Consider the following 25,933-nt stretch of genomic DNA (forward strand, 5'->3'; position numbering starts at 1 on the left):
AGAATACCCTTAATGCGTGCAATTATTGTGTTTACCTGAGGGGCTGGTGCGGATGTAGACCACCTTGCTCTTGGCACCTGGCATATGTTTGTCCTCCACCATGAGTGTGATAGCTTTAACAAAGATAGCGTACTGCGTCCACGGCTTCAGGTTGGAGAGCAGAACTCCAGGATCCGAGTCTTTGTCCGGCCTCAGCTCCACATCCACCATATTCCAGCTGTTGGAACCACAGCCATCCTGTCCCTCGAACTCTGTGATGTTCTGGTAAGGCCTGGAAGGAAAAAGGGTAGCGTCAGAGTTTCATAATTAATTATTAGTATTTTTTTTTAAACACCTCTTCACTTGGTGAGACAAATGCATCAGATCCATGTGGCATGATGAGGAGACTGTAAGCTTCCTTACATTCATACATGAAATACAAAGGTCAAATTTCCACCACATTTTCAACATTATTTGTTTGAGGTCTGACTTCTGTGCTTTTTCAATGACATTACCCCTTTGCAGCCTCATTCTTCCACATAGGTTAAGCAGCACCCTACTGGAGAATTAGTGCCACTAGTAGTTTATCTCAATGAGCCCAACTTCTGATACTGGGTTAAAAGTTGTGGACGGAACAGCAATATCTCAAAACAACTCATTGGAGGTTTTCTGGACATTTGTTTACAATTTTCACTATATTTGGAGAGAAACCTGACTGGCAAGGAGTAAGATTTATTTATTGTGCCGTATATTTAAAGTCCAGTTAATCAGTCTGACAGCAAAGTTCCAAACAAGTTGATTGATAGGCTACAGGAATCAAGTTTCAGTTCCCATCTCCGCTTAATAATAATCAAGTTCTGAAAAAACTTACGCCTCTTTGTAATAGACGATAAAGCTGATGAGGTCTCTGTAGTCTGGGGGTCGGTAGCGCTGCCATGTCAGCTTGATCCTTGTGCTGCTAGTGCTGTTGGACCTAAACTTCAGGATGGTGCTTTCACCTATGAATGCATCAGAGCAGAAAAGTCAGAACAGAGCAAAGAAAAAAAAGACAAAACACTTGAATATGTCTGGTTTTATATACAGTAATTAGTCTTGTTGACAGAACAGTGCAGTGAATACTGGCATATGGGGCAGAACAATCAGGCTCACAGGAGGTGTTTGCAAACTGCTAGTAAACCAGAGTAACTCCGGCACATGAGCTGGATGTAGTAATTTAAATGTTTGTGGTTTTCAGACTGAAGCTCATTTTGACCCTTACAGCTGGCTCTGTCGCCGTTGTTTCGGAAAACACTCTCATCAAAGCGGCCTTGGATGCCCGTCTTCTCCCACATGTTGCGGATCTCGGACATACAGAGTTTGGGGTTGGCTCTAAAAAACAGCTTTCCTGCTTTGATGGTGAGGTTGTGCTGCTTCCAGTCCCAAAGATACTGGAGCTGCTGGTTGTCGAAGGCTGAGAAGGCATACATGCTACAGGGTGGAAAAAGAGACAATGAGTAAAAGACTGTCAACAAAATGCTGCATTTTACATGAATTTGTGTATGTTTGTGTCTCAGTGTAGTGTATGTCATGCCAGCCTGAAAGCCAACATTTCCATCAAGGATAATGCCTTATTTTCAGGGTGTAATGGAAAATTAAACAACACAACCACTTCTAGTTTCTTTTCTATAAGGGGAAGTTATGCTAATTGAACAAAAGTTTACTATTTTACTCTTCTGAGTAGATCTCTATTTTCAGCTGGAGGTTTAATGACCCACTTAGACAGTAGAGGGACTTCTAGACAGCAGGATACGAATCACCTGGCAAATCCGATTAACCAGGGGCTGAGTTTTTGTGCTCGAGAGGAGGTTTTTATGAGTCACTGGGTAACACCCAGACATCAAGGAATGATTGTAATGTGGGCCTTGGGATAGCAAGATTCCTGTGAATTCAAAGACAAACAGTTGAAGGCGGGAGCGAAGGCCTCTGTGTGACCCTGAGAGCCTTTGCCGAGACCATTCGAGGTTATACTGCATTCAAGGTGTTATATTAAAAAAAACGGGGGGACGTGTCAGTTGCTTCTCTCAGCTGAAAACAAGATTCTCAAGTGATTTTTTTGTGTAAGCTTTACTGAAAATATTATAGCTAGCTAGCGACATAAAATAAGTGACTTTGTGTTCGATAAATACTTTCCATTCTGCCCTTTCACAATCAAAACAAGTATTCTTTTTCTCCAAATCCTCCACATATTTCTGTAACGTCCTTGTTTACCTACATTAGAACACTATCACTGCACAACTATGCTGGATGGTGACGACAACAACTCACAGCAACAGCCAAGCAGAATGAAAAGGGATGAGAGCCATTCACACATCAGACTGTAGACACAAAGTGAGTACATGAATGCTGAGTACATAGACTGTTGACTGTGCTGTGGAGTATTAATCTGGCCTACAAAATGCAGCAACTACAGAGGCAGAGAAGGTGAGAAAGAAGGGTTTGAAAGTTTTATATCTGATGGCAAAAAACTGTAAAACTGCTGTAGAACTCACACAATACCAACAAAATGTAGGTTTGGACACACAATAAACTCACAAAAACTGTTGTAGCTCACATAAAGCCAGTGCGTTTCTCAATTTGATTAAGGAAAATATATATAATTATTGGATGTTGTTTACAATAGTTTTTATGGCTTTACTTGTGTAGCTAACTCTCTCTTTGGGTTTACTTCTGTAGTTAGACTTTATCTGTGCTCAAGGTTGGTCTCTTTAGATTTTAGTGGTGTAGTTAGTCGTCTTTCTGACGTAGAGATGTCAGTAAGTACAGTAACAAAATTCTACAGCACACAGACTACAAAGAAAAGTAGATATAACTGTGTTTTGTCTTCGTTTTATGTGTGTTTATGTATAAATTTCCATTGCATATTTTTTCTTTTATAGTAGCCTAAAACAGAAATTCAGGTGCGGGTTATAACCCAATTTCGACCATGTATGTGGTTAATGAGATTTTCCTGTTGAGCAGTACTCACTAGAATAAATTACTGTTCATGAAGATCCTCTCGAAAACAACAAGAGCTGAGCCGGGTTCAGGCTGTGACCAAACACCACAACAGTCTCCACTGAGAGTCATTAGGGATTCAGTTGTGATTGTGTGTTTATACTTGTAGCATGTGTGTGTACGTTTCTGTGTGGTCCTACTCGTCGTAAAGGTTTTCTCCATCGATGTATCTGAGGCTGCGGAGGAAGGCCAGGGAGCTCAGAGTGTGTGAATGTGTGATCCGCACGTAACCCGTCACCCTCTGGATCAAACCCGTGAAACTCTCCAGCTCTGCCACCATGTTGTCTAAACACAAACACAGAAAGCCAAAAACACATGAATGTTATTACGTTTTTTTCACTCATCCTAATAGTCTGTTTATGGATTTACTCAGTTCTTCATTACTGACTTAACTGGGTCAAGTCACTGTTATGGCTGATTGTAATGTGATCCTTGCTTTTCTATACCATGCTGTGTACAGCTTGCAGAACTTGTACATTTGCCATCATTATCATCACTATGTTTTAGCTGCAAACTAAAGCTGATACAACCACTGTTGGAAAGAAAATGTTCCACGCTGTTGTCATTTAAAAGACATAACTTATAGCACCATACATTCAAATAACTTTTAATCAGCAAAAACATGTTTTGTCCTGACAGTAGAAAATACTGTCAAGTTATAGAGTTCCCATTTGATTTTCCCCGACTGCAAAATCTGCAATGAATTCCCTCTGGAACTGGTTTAACAGGATGCAAGCAACAGGCCTTTCCAATGCTCTACACCTGCTGAGGAACTCTTCATCCTCCTTCAAGCAAAAATGTGACCATTAACTGTAGTGTTGCTGTAGTACACTGCAGTACTTACGGCCTCTGCGGATGTTGATATGCAAGTTGCCTTTGATAACAGTGCAGCCTTTGAGGGACTGAGCAGCATCCATGGATTCGATGTTCGACTTCTCCTCGCAAACTTTATCACACAGACCATCACAGGCTGTACAGAACATACTGGAGATTGACAGAAACAGGACAGTAAATGCACAGTGTCATTTGATTGATGGATATCCTTTTAGTAAACTCCTTTACCTCTCCCCAGTTTTACTTTTTTTTATTTCTGTCGCTGAAAGTTTTTACATCGGCATGTCATAGGTGCAGCTAAAGTATATCTAAAAGAGATCCCAAGATTTACCCAGAAATTTTCACAATTTTACCAGACATATAGAGACTAGGGGTGGTTTGTTCCCTACTAAATTAACTGTTCATTATTGTAGCAGTGTGATACTTAGTGTTGCAAATGGTCCTTAATAGTGAGTTGTGAATATGCACAAATGGCAAGCAGTTATAAAGAGCAATTTAGGATGAACTGTAGCTCACCTGTTGGGTGCTGTGCGCATATATCCTGATGGGCATTCTTGCATGCACTCTCCTCCATGGATAATGAAGCTGTCTAAGTCGGGCAGGTGGACCTTGGAGCAAAGCTCGGCACTGATGCAGCGCCAGCCCTCGAATTTGTAGGTGCCTTGAGGGCAGTCAGCAACGCAGCGCCCTTGGTGGTAGTAATGCACACATGCTGCACATGCTGTGTCACTCCCAGGGACTGTGCAGCTGCCCAGACACTGAGGGTGGCAGCACTCACCGTTCCCTGTGCACGCTCGCCGTCCACACTTCTGTGCGCACTCTGGTGAGGAGACGGAGAGAAAAGAAACCATTTATTTATTCGGACAATAAAAACCTTTACACACTTTTTCCAAATCGTACTTGACATTAACAGACATCAAGACTTTCATCTCATAATATATTATATGACACAGTGGAGTTGGCCTCCTGGTTTGCCTGCAAATCTAACAAGCCTAATAGGGTAAACTAAATTTTCAAAAGCAGTTCCAGCTTATTAGTTCTGCCTTACAGAATCATACTAAAACCCAACAGCTTTTCTTTCAATGTTTCCTGCAGTGTTCAATGTGTGTAATCCTATACCTTGTATAAAGATAGAGTTCCAATCTTGGTTTCTTGTTGCAACAAGACACAGGGTCTCAACCAGAGAGTGACACAAGGTCTGTTTAAATTTTCATTGGACAACTGAACTTAAACATTATGGTACACCTGGGAAGAGTCAAATGTAACACTGGGCATGAGATTTATAACACTGTAGGAAGCATACTTACAGAATAATGTGCCACAGTCAATTTTTCATTTACTTGACTGGAAATCAAGTCAACATTTTGGTATTGTCGTAGACAAATATGTTAAACTTTCTAAACTTAAGGCTTTTTAAACTTGAAGTTTTGATTATTTTTTTCTTTCTATACTAAATATTTTTGGGGTTTTGATTGCTGCTTAGACAAAATAAGACTCTTGAAGATTCCACCTAGAACTTTGATGCATATTTCCATCATTATATGACATTTTCTTCACTAATAAAAATGTTTAGTCCATAGCTACAATACAAAAAAGATGGAAATAAATCAGTAATCAACAAATATCTGCCAAAGTGCCCCTTTTCTTCTCTCTGTAAGTACATGCCGACCAACCAACAAATATAATTTTCAACAAAAGGGCACGCCCCTACTTTAGCAAACATAAAAGCAGAACAAATAAACACAGCCAGTCGGTCCTCAGCTTGAATAAACCTCTGGCACGGCACTATTGGCTTCAGGCCTGAACAAATGATTTGCATTTACTGAAGAATGACAAGACAATGCATGTACACACACATGCACACCAGGCCAGATTGGAGCTTGTAAAACACCAAGAGGCTCTCATGAGGAGGGTGTGCAGGCTGCTTCAAATCCCACCAACTGAATTTGCATTTTAGTTTCTTTCATCTTAAAAAAATATGAATACAGCAAACAAGAGTACATCCAACGAACAACCTGTCAGAGCTTCTATCTGACACGGTTGTTGGCACTGAGGCCAGTTTGCTGCGTGAAGTTCATCACAGATCCAGTGCTAAAAGCATCTCCACTCCAGATTTTCCAACAAACACGGCTACAAATAACTCCTCCAGTTGCTGTGGTGTCCCTCTAAATAAGAGGATATTGTAACTGATGACAGGAAAAACTGATTGAGGAGCTTCAGAAGAAAAACACTGCACCAACAAGCATATAGCAAGCAGTCACACCTCGATGTGGGGAATTTAAATCAAGCATGACGGAAGTCGAGAGCAACAAAATACAAAAGCAGCTCATTTCAGTCGTGGACACACACCTTCACCATCATCACACTGTGAAGCATCAACTTTTAACCCAGCTTTACTGTCAGTAGCTCACTGGTTTAACATGAGAGTGCAAACAGAGACAAGCTTGTTTATCACAGACACAAACACTAATTGCTATGGAAACACCCGAAATCACTGCTTGAAAATATTTCTGTGTGTTACTTTGTGTGTGTCCTGTAAGGCCTAAACAAAGGGACAGGGATATCTGAAGCAGAAACAACTAGATTAACTATGAAACTGTAATTCTGATTATGTCATCCTCTTAGGTTAGCCAGAGGTTGTGTTTAAACAGAAACCAAACAAAGAGAAGTTATAGGAAATGATGTGCTGTTTATAGGATGCTGAGTGATAACACACTAAAACACGTTTCAACATGCTGCCTCCACCGTCTCTGTCAAACAAACTAAAGACAACAGGCCTAAGGAGATGCGTACTGCTGCACCCCTTATTTATATTTCAGTGATTTATCCCTAAAGATTTGTTATTACTGTGTTTAAACTGATGCTGAAAGAGCTGGATCCTGACTGTAAGGGTCTGAAGAACAGCCACTCAAAACAGATGTCAATTTGAAACAGCAGGTCTGTCACACCTGGAGACTGAAACACAACAAAAAGGTTCGAACCGTCTGCTTGACTTTTTACCTCTCTGCCTTGGAGCCCAAAGAATAAAGACTGGGAAGTATGTATTTCATACTTCCCATATTGTTTGGCCGCCAAACAATATGTAGTGTGCAACACAAGATTTCTTGCATAAACATCCATCAGTAACATTCTGTTGGCAGCCAGAGGAATAATGCCACATTCATATAATTACTGAACAATCCTAAGTCACTAATAGCAGCTCAGTTTTTTCAGTTATACCTGTAGGTGGTTATGAGAGGCTGGGTTGCTGATTTTCTTGATTAACCATTTTCTTCATTACAAGTCAGAAAAAGTCAAGTTATGTAGATTCCTTGTTTGAATTTATGTCTGACTTAAATTGCTTGTTTTTTTTCAATCCAACTATCCCAAACCCAAATGTACTCTGTACAGGTGACTGAGGAAACAAACTGGAACCAGGACAGCTTTGCAGTTTTCCTAAGAGATGAAAAACAGATACATGACAGCTCCCCACCAAAGTTGCCAGTTACTTGTTTTTTTGGTTTGACAATAAATTTTGACTCATAAACTGCAGACTTTGGATTTTCAGCACAGCCTGTCCAGCCTCCTATATGACACTGACACTAAACAAACACAAATCTCCTGACTGGTGAAAACAATCCAGCACACCTGCTTGGGAAATTCCTAATTGTAACGTCAGCTGCAAACCTAAAATCAAACACGGAATCTGTCTGCGGACTGCCAGGCAGTGGGAGCGCTCTGATCAGTACTCCATATTTCCATTTGTCATTTCCTCCTGTGTGACGTCGAAATCTACTGTCCTTCCCCTATCAGGCACTGACCATGAGATGACCTTCTAGCCTGCCTCCTGACTGACACGAAAGCCAATCAGAACCTTCAGACTGTGTGGTCCCACCAGCCATTCAGCAGGCTGTTTGTGCTCAGCAGGAGGAAACCAGTGCTGCATTTCACTGGCACAGAATGTTCTTTCTCTGCTCCGAGACCCCACCAACCCCCCCGATTCCATCTCGCCCTCTGACCTCTTGCAATGGGGTGATCGGAGCTCTAAAGGTGTAATTTTGCAACGTGCTAATGAGCAGCCTCAGTCTTTTAGAGTGCTGGAGGACAAGGAGAGTATCTCTGCCTGAAGTTTGGCTCAGATCGACACTGCTAGCGTGCAGCCTCCTAAATACAACTCCCTGACTGACCAGTGAACTGTGGACTGACTTGGAGGGGTCAGCGGGTGCGTACAGTAGTGCACATCAGCATTCCAATGGACCTCTGCAACATAATGAATTCCAGCTTTTATCCCCTTTACTACACTTTTACAGGCAGGTTGATGCAGAGCTGCAGCATGAGGGGAAGAGACGGAGGCGGAGGAGGAAGGAGATGGAGGCAGATGAGGAGAATGAGACAGAGGAAGTGTAAAAGATGGAGGAGGAAGAGAATGAATTACAAAAGGAGGAGATGTGAGAGAAGTGGAGCTTCGTGGAACAGGAAGGTGGTGAGGGAAGGGATATAAGATGGAGATCGGGGGTGGTAGAGGAGGAGGAAACTAAAAACACCATTTAACATATCACATCTTTCACACGCACAGTTGGCAGGGCTGCCAGCGGGGGGAGCCAGACAACACAAACACAAACACAACTAAGCTGCTGCTGAACGTTAAAGTATAACATTACAAGTGGCTTCTACACTGTCCCTTTCCTTTTGTCAGGGTGCACTTTGGCAGTGTGATAAGTCACCAAAGTTAGCCTTCTCTACTGGCTATCCCCCATCATTTGATACCATGATCCACTCTATTCTAATCGTTAAGCTGCCTGGCAATTAAGTACAGTTGGTGAACATCAAATGTCTTTCTGCTAAGGAAGGCTAGTGAGACGCTGTTGCTGTGGTTGTCAGGTTGAGTCCTCATCGGCTCGGTTTAGAGTATGCGCTACCTGAATCTAAACTGTGGAAAGTTACCAGACACAGCAGATTGTGCCCTGTCTGTTTGCATAGCTTGCTCAACTGGACTCCATTCTAATGATGTCAGCGCTTCCCCTAATCTCTGAAAATAAGCTGGTTAACGAAATGGCTGAAATTAAGTAAAAAAATGTACAGTTTCTCAGCAAATACAAATGAAAAATATGGGCAACAAATAAAACGATGCACTGATGCATTGTGCTGCTTGATTGTTGTTAGCCGGTAAAGGTTACTAGCATTGTTAGAACATGAACTGCATAGGAACAGGTTGTCCTTTCTCCTCCTATAAACTGTTCATTTTGTGAGTATCACTGTATTTGACAACATACAAAAAATTTGTATTGCTCAATACATCTTTTTTGATTTTATTTCGTAAAATGCATCTAGTTTGTTTAATATGTACAACTGGTTCAATTTTAATGAGTAGGTTTAAAGTTAAGTAATGGGCTGCAGATGGTTACTTTAGGTAGTTAAGCAGTTGCTAGTGTCCATCCAGTGAAACAGTTCACCTTTTCCATTCTGGCATTACAGAGCACTCTAGCTGTGGGATAAAGATCGCTGTTGTAGGTCAAAAAGCCGATACGGGGCTTCCAGGGCAACAAAAATACCAGCCCAGCAGGAAGGCAGGCTGAGAAACTCACACCAGTCACCAGGCAAATGGCGGGAAAATGCCTGGGGTTTTGCCGCTAAGCTGAGCGATTCTAAAAGGCACTTGTGCTAGTGTAAAACACATAAAATCAAATAGGACTTCAAAGTCTTGGTGGCTGCTTAAATAACCAGTGGCAGGTGGACTGATGTTTGTTTCCATCTCTCCCTCTCTCCTCTCTGTCTCCTGCTTGATCAGCTGATCAAGTAAGAATTAAAAGCCTGTCTCATTGTTAATCCTTGTTTTCAGCCCCCATCCTAGTGGTGATAGGAACAGGATGTCCCACACAGACATTCAGTTGCTGTGATGACGCTCCAGGCTTTAGCAGTGTATACTACTCAGCAGCACAGCACAACAATAACAGGGAAAAGCAGATGTCTAGACTGATGACAACACAGTTGATTCAAAAACACAGATAGAGATCTCTATTGGCTTTGATTCCAGTAGCACCAACCAGCATCCCAGCCGTTAAAATTTCACAGGTTCAACCCTCAGATCCAGGTTTTCTGTAATAACACACTCTTAACAGTCTTACCAGGAACTGGTTGTGTGCTTCTCTTTCATGCATGATATACACTTTTTGGCAGAGTCAACATGGTGATAACTGATAAATATCAATATTAATACTATAGGCTATTTTCCGTTGTCTACTCCACTGTCATGTCATGCAATGTCAGAGACCTCTTGAATCACTTTTTACCCATCTATACAGAGATTTAGATAAGAAAATGCAACTGGGACACACACTTTCCTCTTAATAATGTTGAAGCAGAACAAAGAATGCATCATTTTCACAAAAGTTGTGCTTTATTGGGAAAACTAGCTTTCCCTTTCTTGAATTTATATGCTGCAATTTTCCACAGAACCAAAGCACCTTGATTCAGAAGGTCAAGGTTCAAGTTCAGATTAGTGATTATTACCTAAATAAACCCCTCTTGACATGATCAGGAAGTCAATAATGGAGCTGTGATGGCCTTCCATTAATTGTGTTTCCCTCATGACAAAGACAGGCAGGAACAGGCCCCCGGGGTTTCATCAACTTCCTGTATGATTTGGTTTTGTAATTACCATTGCCTCTGTGGCAAAGCTGAATCATTACGGCTGTAGTGACAAGGCAGTCAATGTTTTGGATGTGTCTCAGACTTAAATACTACGCAAACTGATGTGACTTTTGCATATTCAAAATTATGTTAAACGTCACTTTTTATCTGATATCAGTATCCACATAAACAACATTACTGCAACTACTTTAAATTATATGTTTTACTACTGTCACAATGTCAAAATTATATGATTTATTAATACAAAAGCTTAACTGGATGTAAAACCAGTAACACAGACTCACTGAACAGCAGTAATGGTCTATAATGCAGTGGGCTGTGCTGTCATTGTCATAATGACATAAAACATTGACCAAAAGCAGACCAACAAAACAAAAATATTCTGCAGTAGATATCTTAGTTGGTGTCAACTTTGATGACGGTTTAATTTGATGCATCGGAACTAACTTTCTTAAAGACAGTTCTTCATACATCTGTTTTTCTCACTGACACCAATTACCACTGCTCACAAAATAGATATTATATGCTACTAACTGTGAATCAAAGGCCTTTCTCTTGTCTGTACTCAGTTTATATATGACAAAGACAAGCAGCACATCATGACATTTGTCAAGTTGTAATGTGTAATTTTTAATTGAATCAATTATCAAGATAATTGTCAATAATTTTTTTGGCAATCTGCTCCAATGTGCAAAACTCCACCTGATCCTAAAGTGACAAAAACATTTCTTGTGGGTTGAGTCCAGTGATAATTTCTCTTATTTACTTTCATATATCAAAACGTGTCAAATTACCTCAACATTGTATTGCATCATCAAGTGTGCTTTACTTTCTTTCTTAAGCGAGCAGTTTCTCAAAAATATGTGAACCATGAAAAATCTACGTTGTACACTAATTATGAAGCCACAAGCAAATACAGAACAAGTAAGTCATACTCAACACAACAGAAGCTGAACAGAGTCACTAAAAATTGTGGAAACTGATCCCCCCCTCCCCATTTTTAGAGGGTTTGGTGGGCAGAGTTAACCGTGTGAATCCAGTGTGTGTGGAACTTTTCCTGTCTTTTGTCCAAACTTCACACACTCTATATCCTCCCGGTGTGTTCCAGTACTCAGGCTGAATTGGGCAATAAACCGCACCAGCACAGCCTACTCAGACAGAGCAAGAACTTCATGATGAACAGAAAACACAACAATATTGCTGTGTTTCCAGTCTCATACAAAGCTGGTTCTGTTTTGGCCAGACAGTCTGTCAGTGTGCAGGTTCAGTCACTGAATCAGTCATTCAGAAAACCAGTCAGTCAGAAGTCTGTGCGTGGTGTCGACACGCCGATTCGCTCCAGCAGAACAAGGGTCCCAATTCATTCAGTCCATTAACTGCTCTACATTGCTGACCAGCACTGTCCTGTTCATCTCTTGAGCCTCACAGTAGATACCAGGCATCGCCCCCAGCCACCAAGCTCACCTGGTTAAATGCTTGAGACTTAGTCCAGACCTACAAGCATACTGCTCACCAAGTGCTTTGAACTATAGAGACAGCATTATAGAGTGAACCATAACAGCTGGGTTTGTGTTTGGGCTGCCAACATCCATGAACAATCAAAATCTCTATATTAAAACAAAATAACACAACGTATTGGAGTTGGAGAAGAGTTCCTGGATTTGTCTCAGTTGTGTAATCTTGTTGAGCAATCTTGAGAACATTTTCATGAAATGTATGCATGTCAAAATATGTTATACGGTAGAAGTGCATAAAATTTCTCCTCAAGTCTGCCCATCACCCAGATGGAAGTAATTATTGGGCACAGAAAAGTGGAGATGTAGTTTTCATTGGCTAGAGTAAACAATTCTTTGGGAACCAACTTAGATGTCTCATTCATTAAATTAATCATTCCTAATGAAGAAGCACGTATCTAAGTTAGTTTAAGAACAAGTGCAGGCACTATTCACATCAAGCACCAGCTGTGTATTACAGGTAAAGAGCAGTAATTTGCAGTGACAGGAATATCAAAAGTAATGCTGGATTGCTTCCTCCTCCCTCGTTCCTCCGAGTGTGAGGAGGAGTCCCATTGGAGATGTGTGGTCTGAAGCTTCCTGTTGATAATTACAGTCTGTTCAAAAGGAAAACACTAACGGAACATCATTCCCGTTAGTGATAAATGATGAAGATCCTTCTCTCACAAAAAGACCCTTCTGCCTGTCATTTCATCACACTAAGATGAACTGTACTCCCAGAGACTGTATGAAATGTATTTTTGATGTCTGCTGAGGGTGCACCTGTAGTTTGTATACTTTCCTGTGGATACATAGAAACACTATAGAGAAGCTGAACTGATTTGATAAAGCAGAACATACATATGATTAGAATATATTCTGACATTTCATCTGGTCTGACACCTGAGAGTGCATTAGGAAGTCAGCGAAGACGCTAAAAAAGTTACAACAGCTAAATGTAATAAGTAATACGACAATAAAACAGGACTTTATGCAGTATTCATGTTATTGTAATAGATAAACTTAAATAATAATTTAAAAGTCATGGGTAATTGATTTAAATATCTCCCAAAAATTAACAGATTAAAGACTGAACTTATTAGATTAAAGTAATCAATAGGTAATTACTGTAAAGACCAAAAAATAATGGATAAACTGAGGAAAAAGTAATACATGAATGGGTAGGATGAATGGCACAAAAAGGCAAACTGAGTTCATCCAATGGGTTTGTGGGGATTTGCCTGACAAAAGTGTTGCTAATCAATTGTCTGTAGAGAGTTACGAGAAACAGCAAACTTGTTTCTTCACGTTTATACCCACACAACACCTGACTAAGTGTACGCTGGCATAGAGGCATGTTGGTACAACGTATTTCTGAGAAAATGAAATGTGAACCAGGAGGTCCAGTCCAGGCTTATGACACGACTCTCCCCAACTTTTTCTTCAGAGTTTTGAATGTTCATTACAAGTAAGCTATTGTCCTCTTTGACAGTAACACAGCAATTTGAAACCGCAGCTCTACTATCCAGATGCTCGGCCCTTCCATGCAAAACCCCCACCCAACAAGCATGCATAGATGGTGCAGCAAAAGGATATAATACCTCAGCAGCTCCCCACCTGTAAACACTACTTGTTGTTTTCATTATCCATCTGTCCTTCTGCCCTAAGAGACTATAGACTCATCTCATTTAAACATTGTCAGTCTCTTCTGTCCTTAGTCCTCCTGCCTGTAACCCAGATATCCATCTTGGCACACCATCAAAAGTGATGTTTTAGTTCCTAAAACGCATCTCAAGGAGAGAGATGGAGAGGAGGCACCTGGAGGAGCTATAAACAAGGATGCACATTTGAATCCTTGATTTATCCTCAAAGTCAATTCCACACCAGCAACATTAAAGACGTATGAGACGCAGCTGGCTTATACAAAACATTTCAGGTACAGGACTAACAGATTTGTGTATATTATATTCATCATTTATCCTTCATTTATTCCAGTCTTCATTTGTATTGTATTTGCTTCATGTCACGCCTCTCTTGTACTTCACAGCATGTGCACGTGTTAAATAAAAAAAAGTATGACATCCATCACATTCTGCCACATTGTCAAGTGAATTATAAGCAAATATATATTGTAAGTTACTGTCAACACTGCTCTGCTCATCTGACAGAGACCATAAAATATGGCAGTAGGTTGTAAGAAAACAATGGACACATAATGCAGCTGTATCACACGATATTTAACTGATGTCGCTTCAAAACGACAGCTCAAGGCAAGGATGTTTTGTCTCTTTTTTGTCTCTTCCTCACCTCTTCTGCCTACGTCTCTGGTGAGAGGGACTAAGATACAAGGAGAGGAGTCAAGGATGTGCAAACTGAGAAACAGGAAGGAGGGTCACATCTCTGATGATCAGATGGGAAGGCCGAGACCTCGACGTGTACGTTAAGTTGTGTCTCACACATAATAATAATCTTTATTTATATAGCACTTTTCATACATCAGTTGTAGCACAAAGTGCTTTACAAACAGACAAAATAAGGACCGAATTACAGGGAAACCGCCAAAATATTTCATATGTCGCCAAAAGCTCTTCCTGTCTGAGGGTACAAGGCTAAAGATATGTTGTTGTTAATAGACTTTTAACCTTAACAGAAACTTTCACCAAATCTAAAAAAAAAAATATTCCGGTAAAGCTGGTCTAAATACAGCCAACATTTAACCTTGTGGAACTTGTTGGGAACAAACATCTGTCAGATCAGCTGACACTACAGGATAGCTACAGACAAAAGGAATTCCTGGCATCCCTCTGTTGACTGACCTGGAAAAGACAAGACTAATCAAATACTTTGGTTCCCCCCCGGAGGCTCCACAGAGGCCACACAATAACAGGGTGGATGAGGTTTGCTAGGAGCTCTCACATTTGCGGTTTCTTGATACCTGCAACACCGTGATAAGTTAAGATGTGGGTGGATATCACAATGACTACAGTTGCAGAAGGACAAAGAGAGTTGCAGAAATAACAAAGAAAACAATAAGAGTCTATTATGTCTGTGAGTTGTGTCCAGGTCAAACAACAAGACTGCTGAAACTTTAGCCACAGACAATTGGGTCTTAGCACATACTCTGCATGCCAACACTTCAAGAATCTGCTCTCTGCTTGGAATGGTACAATGATAAGGGCCAAATAAAGAAAACCTCTAACACAGCTCATCTCCGCATGTGTTTTCAAGATGGCACTGAGGATATGTTACAATAACACTAAGATAATTGAGAGCATCTTGCTGGAAAATGCTTTAAGATAAGTAACACAAACTGTACACAATGCAAAACATGAACATAATTAACTGTAATGTGGGCTAGAAGATAGGGCTGACTAATAGATCAGACTTACAGAGACTGAATTGTCTCCTGGACTGAAAAAATATCCACATTTAATTCTGCCGATATTGCTTAACCCTAACAGAAGCGTGTTATAATAGCAAGCAATTAAAAGTAAACATGTCGACATGTAATCTGCGGCTACGGCACGTCACACTACACAGACCTTTTCAAGTCCTAAGACATTTACTATGTTTGTCCTCCTAACAATATGCCTCATTGTAGGAAAATGTCAAAATCCAGTAAATAAGGACACAGCTCTCAATGAGGAACAGACCACTGAGATCTTTAATGTGTTCAGTAAAGATGGTCAGTGCCGTTTTTCATCGCTTTACTTCCCTTTCACTGTTCAGTTTGTTTCGAACTCAGTTTAAAGAAACAGATCCTTAATGGGTTAAAACCGTTATTGTTAATGTAATGAATGAGTAAATGAAGGTCAGAGCAAAACAACTCATTTACTTTTTGAATCACTAATTCAGGACAAGAGGACAAGGCATTAAAACATGGGTTTGTATATTGGCAGGTATTTGTCACTACTTTAGTTTCATCTTTAACGGGACACTTTTCCTCAAATTATTTTTTGGTAGAGAATGATTTCTCCAAACTAAATAGGGTGCATCAACAAGCAACAGCAAGAGGCTGCATTGGAACGAGTTGTCTACATTCCTGAGTCTTTGTGTCTGTGTGTTTGCTTGGCGAGGAAAGACAGAAATACCCCTGGAATTTGATGGGAAGGATGAAGGAGGCAGAGTATAAGATTCCCATTCACCTTGTGGCAGCCCAGTCTGGCTAGCTGTGCTAATGACCAGCAGTACCTGTCTGACTGCCTTCAAACACGCTGACCAGCTTATCACAACGAGAACTCGAGGCCTAGATGTTTTGCACATTAACCAAGCTTCCTCTGATAAGTCTCAAGGCAACCCTGCTCTGATGTATCATGTTGTTTGAGGCAGGTGACCAGAGTCAACAAACATGAGTGGCGTGACAAAAGGTGGAACAAAGAAAGGTGCTTTTTAGACGGCTATTAAAACACTCTTTCAATCACCTGTTTACAATTCACTGATAACATGCGCGAGTGGATGAGGCCTGGTTACCAAGAACTTCTCTATTGGCAAGTTAAATGGCTGGAGACTGCCATCAATGGATGCTAATATGGGACATACAGCAGTAAAATTGGGCAGCAGTTTTATGTCATACGAGTTAAAACGCACTCTCTAGGTATGGTAAGTAATGAAAAAAGCTAATATTATAACCATTTGGATTAGCTCATTTAAGCAGGAGGGTTTTCTGCTATGTTGCAATAAGAAGACTTCAATTCAGCAACCTACATTTACACTCCTATCTGCCAACACGAGTAAAAACTATCCATACTCAGTCAACACAGTTATCTCTTCAGTAAAAAAGCTAAAATTATCAAGTAACCAAATGGATCAACATGGCCAAAGTATTTTGCTTTTTCTTTTGTAATTCTACTGTTATTGCTACAGAGTTAAAATGTTTATAACTAGACAAACTATTTCAACCAAATCGAACCAGCTTCAAGAAATTCATATGAGTCCCTGGTCAGAGCTCATCCCAATCTGACGGTGTTAACAGAGCACAATTAAAGGCCACATAATTACAGTAGGCACTTCAACACAGCTAAACCAGTAATGTTCTCTTCCAGGAATTCCGGGGATGGGTGTGACTGTTCACTAAAAGCAGTCATGGATGTGCCTGGTTTACAAAGCAGCCCCTATAATTACCAGCCCCAACAGCCTCCGGGTTCTGGGTCAGGGTAAGGGGTGCATGAGTAGTTGTTTATCATCATCATACCGTACTATGCGATTTCAGTTTCGGCAATCAATGGCTGCTTTAACAGCAGGTTTTCTAACAAATCATTCAACCAAGTACGACCAACCAATCAGACGTTCTGACTGAATGACTCAAAGGCTGGATGTAAAACCAAAGGGCTGGGTACACTAACTACAAGTAGCCAACATGGTGACCTATATATATTGTTGCTAAACTATCCAAAAATAGGCCTCAGAACAACCAAGTCATGTGTGGGCAATGGACGTTTATTTTGATAAATTCTCATGCAATTACAGTTACTTTACCAAGGTTTTTCCTGCATAGTGGAATTTCTGGCGCTCCGAAAAAAGCAGCTCAATTTTTTAACCAGTTTTGTTAATTAGGCGTTTATGTACTCAAGCATAATAGATATATTTGTCCTTCGAATCATCAGAAATATCAGGAAAATTCATAGGTTTTTGTCAAATGAAGGAACATAATGATGGCATTTAGTTAAAAAACAAATAAATAAATAGATAGAATGAACCCTGATGCAAAGAAAAGCTGTTTAACCTATGACTTTTTAACAAATTTTACCAAAATGACACATTATCCTCTTTTACAATTCAACACATCTTGCTGTATTCTATTACAGCTGGCTGTATCCATCCTACGGCTCTTCCGCACCTTAAGCCTCTGATCAAGGAGCGGTTTAAAAGATTCATTATAATGGCAACATTTTATGTGTTACTTCATACTTGTATCTTTTCAAAACATCTGGTGAAGCTTTCAACCAGAATAAAAAATCATCACCTATTGATCTGGCTTATAATATAAAGCTCTGCACCTGTTGCATCTTTGGTCTTTCGCATGTGCAAGGCAGGGTGAGAACCTAAACCTGAAGACTCAAAATAATTGTCTTTTAGACTGGATTTCATTGAAACCGTGTTCCCTGACAATTTGGTTCCATTTGTGGCAGCCAGCGTGAAGTAGATTCCAACACAGGTGATAAAGTTACTGTAATCAGCCATAAAGAGTGTAGATAGGCCCGCATGTCAGTATAGCAGTCATCTAAATGTCGGGTGCCATGTTTGCTGCCCCAGAAAAAGAAATTACCACCATGTTAGATATGACAGTGTCTCTCTGTTTCTGCCCCTAAATGTCTTATGTCTGTTACGCCAAGTTCTGCCTGCATGCCTGTCACAGACCACGCACACAGCTACAGAAGAAACTACTGCAGGAAAAGTACTGCTTGAAAATGATTCTTTTTTAAGTTTATCAATGACAATAAATTATGTGAAATCTATTAATTATGAATGTTTGCAGTTATTAGAGAGAGGAATTGAAGTCTATGTAGACTTGCTGTCAATTTCTACATTTAATTCACTATGAAGTAGTGTTTAGGTAATTGATAGGAAACACTGTTGTCAGTACAAAACTGTGGAAAACTTAACCATGTATGAGAATTTCAGCAAAGATAAGAGTTTAAAATATTCATTTTAGCACGCTGTGGTTTACAGGAACTGTGCAAGCAGATTTTAGGCTTTAGTCTTTTAAATGTATACAACTTTTGTAGATTAGTGGGTGTTACCTGCCCGTCAGAAACTGTGTCGTCAATGGAAAAGACACACCCACAAGCCTAAGACAGTGACCTGATGTAGGTAGTCTAGACTGCTTTGGTTTTAAAAAACTGAAGGCAGGCATGTGTCTAGTAAATGTGTGACATTTAGCGGTGAACAGCCAACATCTCAAACTGATTTAAATGTTTCTAAACCTGGTACTCCGTGACATCTTTGCAGTAAAACTTAAAAGAAGGAAAAGATTTCTCATTCACTTTCAAACCAGGGATTCGACCACAAGCAAACACATGGTCCCAGGCCTTCCTCATCTATCCACAGATTAGTGTGTGTATCAAGGGTGCAAGTGGGTGTCTGTACATGATGGTATGAAGCTAATCATAGCCGAGATTAGACAGACATCAGCAGGAACTACTAGTCACTGGGCTTCCTAAAGCCCTAAGCACTGGCACTGAGTCACACAAGTCAGACTGGATAAAGTGACCTCTCTGCTGAGCTGGGCTTCTCTGACTTTCATTTACTGTAATCAAAAGTACCTCTGTTATTTCCCCTAATGCCATACATAATGTACACACCACATAATATCAATCTGTGCATTTCCTTTGTTGTAATTCTCTGTGTGTGTCAGCATGAACTGTATGCCTGCTGTATGTTTGAGACCTTGTTAGCACATACTACTGTACGTATGATTGGGAGACAGAGCCTTGCATTTGATACATAAACCAGTTCCTGCACTGCAGAAGTCATAACACACACAAACACTATATATATGTGAAAAAACAAAGCTGCAGTGCTAAGCTACTGTGTATCCATCTACACTTACTGCCTCAGTCCCTCACAATATCATCCATTCATTTCCCACTCTCTACATTCTTTCAATATCTTTCTCCATCCATTACATTTTCATATATTCCTGCCCTTTATGCTGTACTGAGTGTGTTCTTATTCTGTCATGTCTAAATAACGCATTGCCACTTTGGATAATATGTCACTGATAGAACGATTACTCAAACCTCTTTTTAGCATCCAGTCACTCTGCAAACAGATGTCTGGTCAGTCATGTTTGTATAGCATCATTATCATTATGACAAACCTTTGCAGTTTTATTTCTTAGGGTGTCCGCAATAACGCAACACAAAACAACATATTACAGTCGGTCAATAAGAATAGGTAACAAAAACAAACTGAATAAAACTAAATACTGAAAATAAGCTATAAAAATAATGGAATAAATGTAAATACTGGTTCTATTAGGTCAATCATCATTAAACAAACTCAGTACCAGTTCTCAGTCACTTCTCTCTGGTATCTGTGCAGCATATTCAAAGCAGATGTGCTCACAGTGCCAAAGGAACAAAGATTAATTTGAATTTGTGGTAATGTAGCCATGCTTTCCATCACTAAGCTATAATGGTGTGGTCACTGTGTGCTAAACCAGACTTTCAGTACTCCTCAAAGTGCCAGGAGAAAATGTGGTTGAAAGGATGATCATAAAGCAATCAGGTTTTGCTATGTCTTGCTCTGGAAACACTGCAAAGGTCATTAAGAAAACTATGTCTCAGCCTAAAAATCAACACCATAACACAGCGTGTGCTAATCATAGTGGGCTGAGTTCAAGCTAAAGAACAGCAGAGATTGTTGACTAATGAAAAGCCCTAAAAAGGTGGAAAGGTAGAAATTGAGAAAAAGGCAAGCTCAGATTAGGAAAATGTGTGTTTAAAAATGGCCTCAAGAGAAGCACGGGGCCAATAAACACTGGATCTACCACATCCAAAAGCAACCAGAAAACAGCAAAGAGGGGGGTTTGGATTGAGTCCACAGCTCACTGACTCTCTCAGTTGGACTCTCTTTAGCTCTCTTTCACACAAGCGGAAGCATGTTTTCCTGCTAGACAGCTGATAGTGTGTTTCCTACATGTTAGCTAACACGCACCATTTCACTGATGCTGCAGATACGAGTATTCAGAATCAGCAATTTGCATTTGGCCAAAAAAAAAAAAAAAAAAAAAATCACTGCAGTATCTTTTGCTGTAAAAACAGTGTAAACAGACAATCTGATGGGCTGAGAGTGTCCTATATTTGTTTTCATCTGACAGTATGGAGACAGACTGGAAACGAGAGGGCATGACACGCAGCAGAGGTCCTCAGCTGTAATTAAACTGCACATGTGGTGCATCACCAGGGCCCCAAACCAGTAGAATGTGTGGGTAGGGCTGATACTGAAGTTTGTAAGTTTTAAAAATTGACAGATAATCTGTTAATGGTTATTTTACTAACTTTAAATAAATATTTCAGATTATTTGGCGACAAAAAACTGTGACCAAAATACAGTACGAAAGGAATACTTTATAGCTGAAAAACAAACGTGGAAAAATTATGCATTGGTAACACTGTGTCTCCACTGAGATAAACATATCTTTAGCACAAGTGTGTAGCAGTTTCTGGTTACTTCTCTGCCAACAATTAAACAGAGACAGATATATTGGCAATGAGCAGATTTTAGACAATATCTCACTGTCTTACATTCAAGTTAAACTGTAAACTCTAAATGCTGTTTTGTTTGAAAATAACCTCATTTATTCCCTCTATTGATTTCTGCCAAAAGGCTGACATTTTGCAAATGATATCATGAAGGAGAACTAAACAGACAGAAATGACTTTTTAAAGAGGTGTTCTTACACTGACGCAAACGTGATCTGAGGATTCGATCCCACCCCTAACCCACTCAGCCTAAAAGCCTTTTTCAAAGTGGGTGCAAAATTGCATGTGCTGCTGCCTGCAATGTCTTTTTTGTTTCAACCACTAGAAGTCGCCAAAGTCAGAAGTATTCAAATCCAACACAGAGGGGCAGCAAGTTCAGAAAATTGTTTCCATACCTGACTTTCATCATAGCCTGTAACAGATAAACATGAATCCATATACTGTCTCCAGGCAAACCTAATACTTCTTTATACTAATTATATGACCGGATTAAGTCCATGGTCTTGTCACAATAACATGCCAGTCAAATGACTATAAAATATGTTGCATATAAATTGCCGAACAGTGACCTGGCAGGTATATCAAACTGAGCTCTATTGGCTTGCTAAACAATAACCCTGATGACAATCCTTCTAGTTTGAAGTGTAATCCCTTCAGCCAGGGGTTAACAAAAGACAAAAATGCCTTCCAGTAAATCCCAGAAGACCTACTTTGTACTTTAATGATGTGCTTTCATCTCCTCAGACCATACAAAGCACCGGAAAAACATCCCCCATGCTGTTCAATGTGTGAGCGTGTGTGCGGGTTTGTGTGTTTGGGAGAGAGTGAAAAAACGTGTTTGCTTCCCAGCATGCACGGACATGGCTCTTCTTTAGAAGAAGCCTATGAGTTATGAATGAGACAAAACACTCAAACCAGATTCCAAAAAAACAAATGAGGGAAGTAAACACAGGAGAATGTAGCCCCCACCACCACCACAGCTGAAAAATTCTCCCAGTGAAGGAAACAGGCTTTGAACCTTCTTTTCCCTGTAACAGTTTTATGAATGAGTTCAGGCTGAAGGCATGTCCTTTATATAAACTCAATGAAAACAGGGTTAGCACTTTGCCCTGCTGTCATATATTGATCCAGTGAATAACAGTGTCTGGAAAAATAAGATGCCTTTGAATACAAAGTTGACTCTCATGCCAGCACAACAGAAGGCCTGTGAGAAAGGCACACATTTAAACAAAAGATCCCAGATAAGATTACTGAAGCTTGATACAGGGCGTTATCACAAGAGACAAATGATAATCTTGATAATATGGTCTTCTGTGGTAAAGTAAACTCCACCTGGCTTTACTCCTTTATTACCGCATACTATTAACACACAGGATTGTATGGCACACATGTTGACGGCCTCTGGTCTGGAGTTACTGCAGCTGCCACACAACAGCTTGAGAGAATGAGCACTGTTTGGTCAGCCAGCTCAACTACTCTAGCTATCGGCCTTCCTCGCTTTAATGAAGCCTGGCTTTACTACCACCAGACTTCTCCAATAAACTGCCTAATAAATAGCACAACAATGCAGTCTCTGCAGTGAGAGCAGCAGTGCTCATGTTGTCTGAGATCAATTCTGTTTTAAGGCAGCAGCGGCAGCAACTGATGGCCCACTTGCCCGGGCTGACACACTCCCTGTGGAGCCTGGTAGACTGCTTATGCATCTTCACGGGGCATTTCTTCACCTCTTCTATATTTAGTCTGCTTAAAATGACTTAACAAAACATGCCAACCTCTCAGATAGGAAGAGCCACAATAACATAAACACACAAGTCATGCCTAAAAGTGTCTCATCTGTCCAGTTTATCAGGTTCTCAAATACTGCCGTGGACAAACTGCAACCCAGAGGCACTGGTGAAATTATCTGGACCTTCATGTCTGGGGATAGCGGTTACTTAAACAAAAAAAACACAAAAAAAAGAACAGACTTTTCACCCAGACACCACTTTAACTGTGCTGGCACCAGTTAGTCAAGAGCATAACAGAGCAGAGGTCTGTGTGTGTACTTATGAGTTCAGCTCTGACATCATACTGCTGCAAACAAGAGGAATGTGGCCCCAGCACTGGTGCTTGCTGTAGTGTTAACAGTGGTTTTAGCTGCAGCAGTTGTAGTCTTTGTGGGAGAAATAGTAGTTGTAGTAGCAGCAAGAGATGGCTTAACAGTTGAGGCACCAGTGCAAGCAGCTATCAAAGGAGTAGTGGTCAAAGAAGCATTTAGAATGAGTTGTTGGATATTTCAAAATATAATATGGCTGGTCTATGTCAAATCCTTCACCTGGTTCATGAAAAACAACCTACTGTAGTCTCGACACAGTGGAGATAAAAATTTGGCCTTTTGTCTGGAGAAATTTTGTTTCTGTACAATAGAACACTTGACCTCGTTACTGCTGAATCTCCGTGCAACACAGACAAAAAAAAAGTGTCCTTCCTGCGTGTGAAGACAAAACTAGACAGAACAGCATGTGATGGGTTCACCAAGTCATCATCCATAAATGACTGTGTAGAGGGTCTGCATCGATACCAGGGTACCAGTCAAATTTAATGCTTTTTAATGCCATTTTAATGCTATACTGTAAAAATTTTAATGCCACGACCGCGAACTCAACAAATTGCATGGGTTTGCTTTTTTTGTAAAAGATGATTTTTATATGAAAACTGTATCTACATTTCACTTTTTCTGAATCCAGAAACTACCCCTGACCACCCATGGGCTGTAGTTTTTCTCTGAAATCTACGATTTCTAGCCATTTTTGCTGGAATTTACATTCCCCCATTTCCTAGCTCTCCTCCACCTGGTCCAGCCACTTTAAAAACATGTAGTTTTTGACAATTGTGCCCAACCGGCTGGAAAAATTATCACAATGCGTCGGCATGTTTACGCAGATGCACATATCTGACAAACTGTAGTCTATAATTATTATATATTATTATTGTCAAATATTTTTCTTGAAACTGCAGAAAGATTTAATGACATTGACAATCAAATGTAATGATTTTTAATGACATTTAAGGCCCTAATTTTCACAAAATCAACTTAATGACTATTGATGCTTTTTAATGCCCTGCAGAAACCATGGATACTGTATCCTTTGGTCTTGACCAAAGCAAACAACGCGGTCAACTGATAATGTTTTTTCACTGCTGTGCTGATACTGATAAAGATACAGATAATTAGTAGTCAAGGAGACCTAAAACTAATACATGTGACTAATTTACATTGGCAATCACTAACTCTGACACAAAACTTAAGATGCCTTTGTTTTAATTTTACATATATTTAATGAAATGAGAAATTTTCAACATTTATCGTTTAGAGTTGATAGACTATTACTCATCTTATTAGAAATTGGTAAGAAAAACACTAACATTATTGATAATCACAAAAGTGCTCAATATTTGATCTGATAATCGGCCAAACTGATAATCAGTCGACCCCCAATGCAGACAGAGAAGTCTCTAGCTTTGATTGTGGACTGTTCATTTCCTCCACACAAGCAAAATAATAAACAGTGCGAGTTCTTCTCCTCCACCTGACACCCCCTCCATCTATCCATCCATCTATTCATCCAACACGTCCTCCTCTAACATATTCCACCTCCTGATTTCTTTCCCAGCATGCCCACACTCTGTCACTCCAACAACCGACGAAGCAGGCCAGGCGCATGCGTGTCTGTCAGACATATTTGCATCTCTGTAATTTGCCTGTTTGCGTGCCTGCATCTCTGTCTGTGCTGCAAGCGTGTTTGATGATAATGACCGCATGTGTGTACTGACATGCATGCAGTCCAGGCCAGTCCTGCGACAGTTCCATGTCACAAGACTGAAAACATCAACATGCTGAGTCTGCAGCAAGGCGCCAGTCACCAGGGAAACAATTCAGACACACACAGACACACAGACACACACACACAGACACACACACACACACACACACACACAGACACAGACACACAGACACACAGACACACAGACACACAGACACACAGACACACAGACACACAGACACACAGACACACACACACACAGACACACACACACACACACACACACACACACACACACACACACACACACACACACACACACACACACACACACAGTCTGAAAAGCAACAGCAAAACAAGCCATCTAAAACACTGCAGTCGTAAACACAAAATTAAAGGCTGCATTCACATTCATCGTACTCGTAGCGGTTTAATTCAACTCTGGAGCATTTACTCCTTTAACTCGGTTTGTTTAGGTAGGCTAGAACAATTGAACTAAACTGCAACAAAACACCTGGATATGTGAGCTACTGCCTCTTCTGAGGGAAAACTGCATTACTATATATATACACATATATACAAACAACTTTAAAATGTGTGCAAGTAAACAGATGTTGACATTTGACAGGTGGTAGCTGCTCATATTCAGAAAACCTTTACACAACAAAGACACCGGCTGAGACAAAATTGCAGTCTCAACTGATACCTCGATTAGCTCTTTCTTCGTGTTTCCTTAATTTGGATAAACACCTGAGATGTATCAAAGCACAGACGTGCAGTCAGTCAGTCATGCAAAACAACATCCCCAAGGTTTTCCTCCTTCCTCACAGTCAAAACACAACAGTTAAAGCAGTTGAAGCGACAGCAGGTATGGGTGGGCGATCTTGCCAAAACATCATATGACTACATTTTGGGGCGGAATCACGACAATCCTCCCCAATCGTGAACTCATGTA

The 25,933-nt window shown here is 40.3% G+C and overlaps 1 protein-coding gene across 3 annotated transcripts in view; it reads right to left on the minus strand.

Annotated features, from left to right (window-relative positions):
• Positions 1–25,933, minus strand: part of igf1rb (insulin-like growth factor 1b receptor) — a 51,931-nt gene that overhangs the window by 17,127 nt on the left and 8,871 nt on the right. For all 3 annotated transcript variants that reach the window (XM_051940110.1, XM_051940099.1, XM_051940117.1), the window contains 6 exons: positions 4,363–4,666; positions 3,857–3,996; positions 3,153–3,297; positions 1,238–1,446; positions 851–977; positions 36–271 (listed from right to left, as the gene is read on the minus strand). In XM_051940110.1, coding sequence (XP_051796070.1) covers positions 36–271; positions 851–977; positions 1,238–1,446; positions 3,153–3,297; positions 3,857–3,996; positions 4,363–4,666 — 1,161 coding nt within the window. The remainder of the gene's footprint in view (positions 1–35; positions 272–850; positions 978–1,237; positions 1,447–3,152; positions 3,298–3,856; positions 3,997–4,362; positions 4,667–25,933) is intronic.

Source organism: Acanthochromis polyacanthus, chromosome 2, assembly GCF_021347895.1.
Source record: "Acanthochromis polyacanthus isolate Apoly-LR-REF ecotype Palm Island chromosome 2, KAUST_Apoly_ChrSc, whole genome shotgun sequence".
Lineage (NCBI taxonomy): Eukaryota > Metazoa > Chordata > Actinopteri > Pomacentridae > Acanthochromis > Acanthochromis polyacanthus.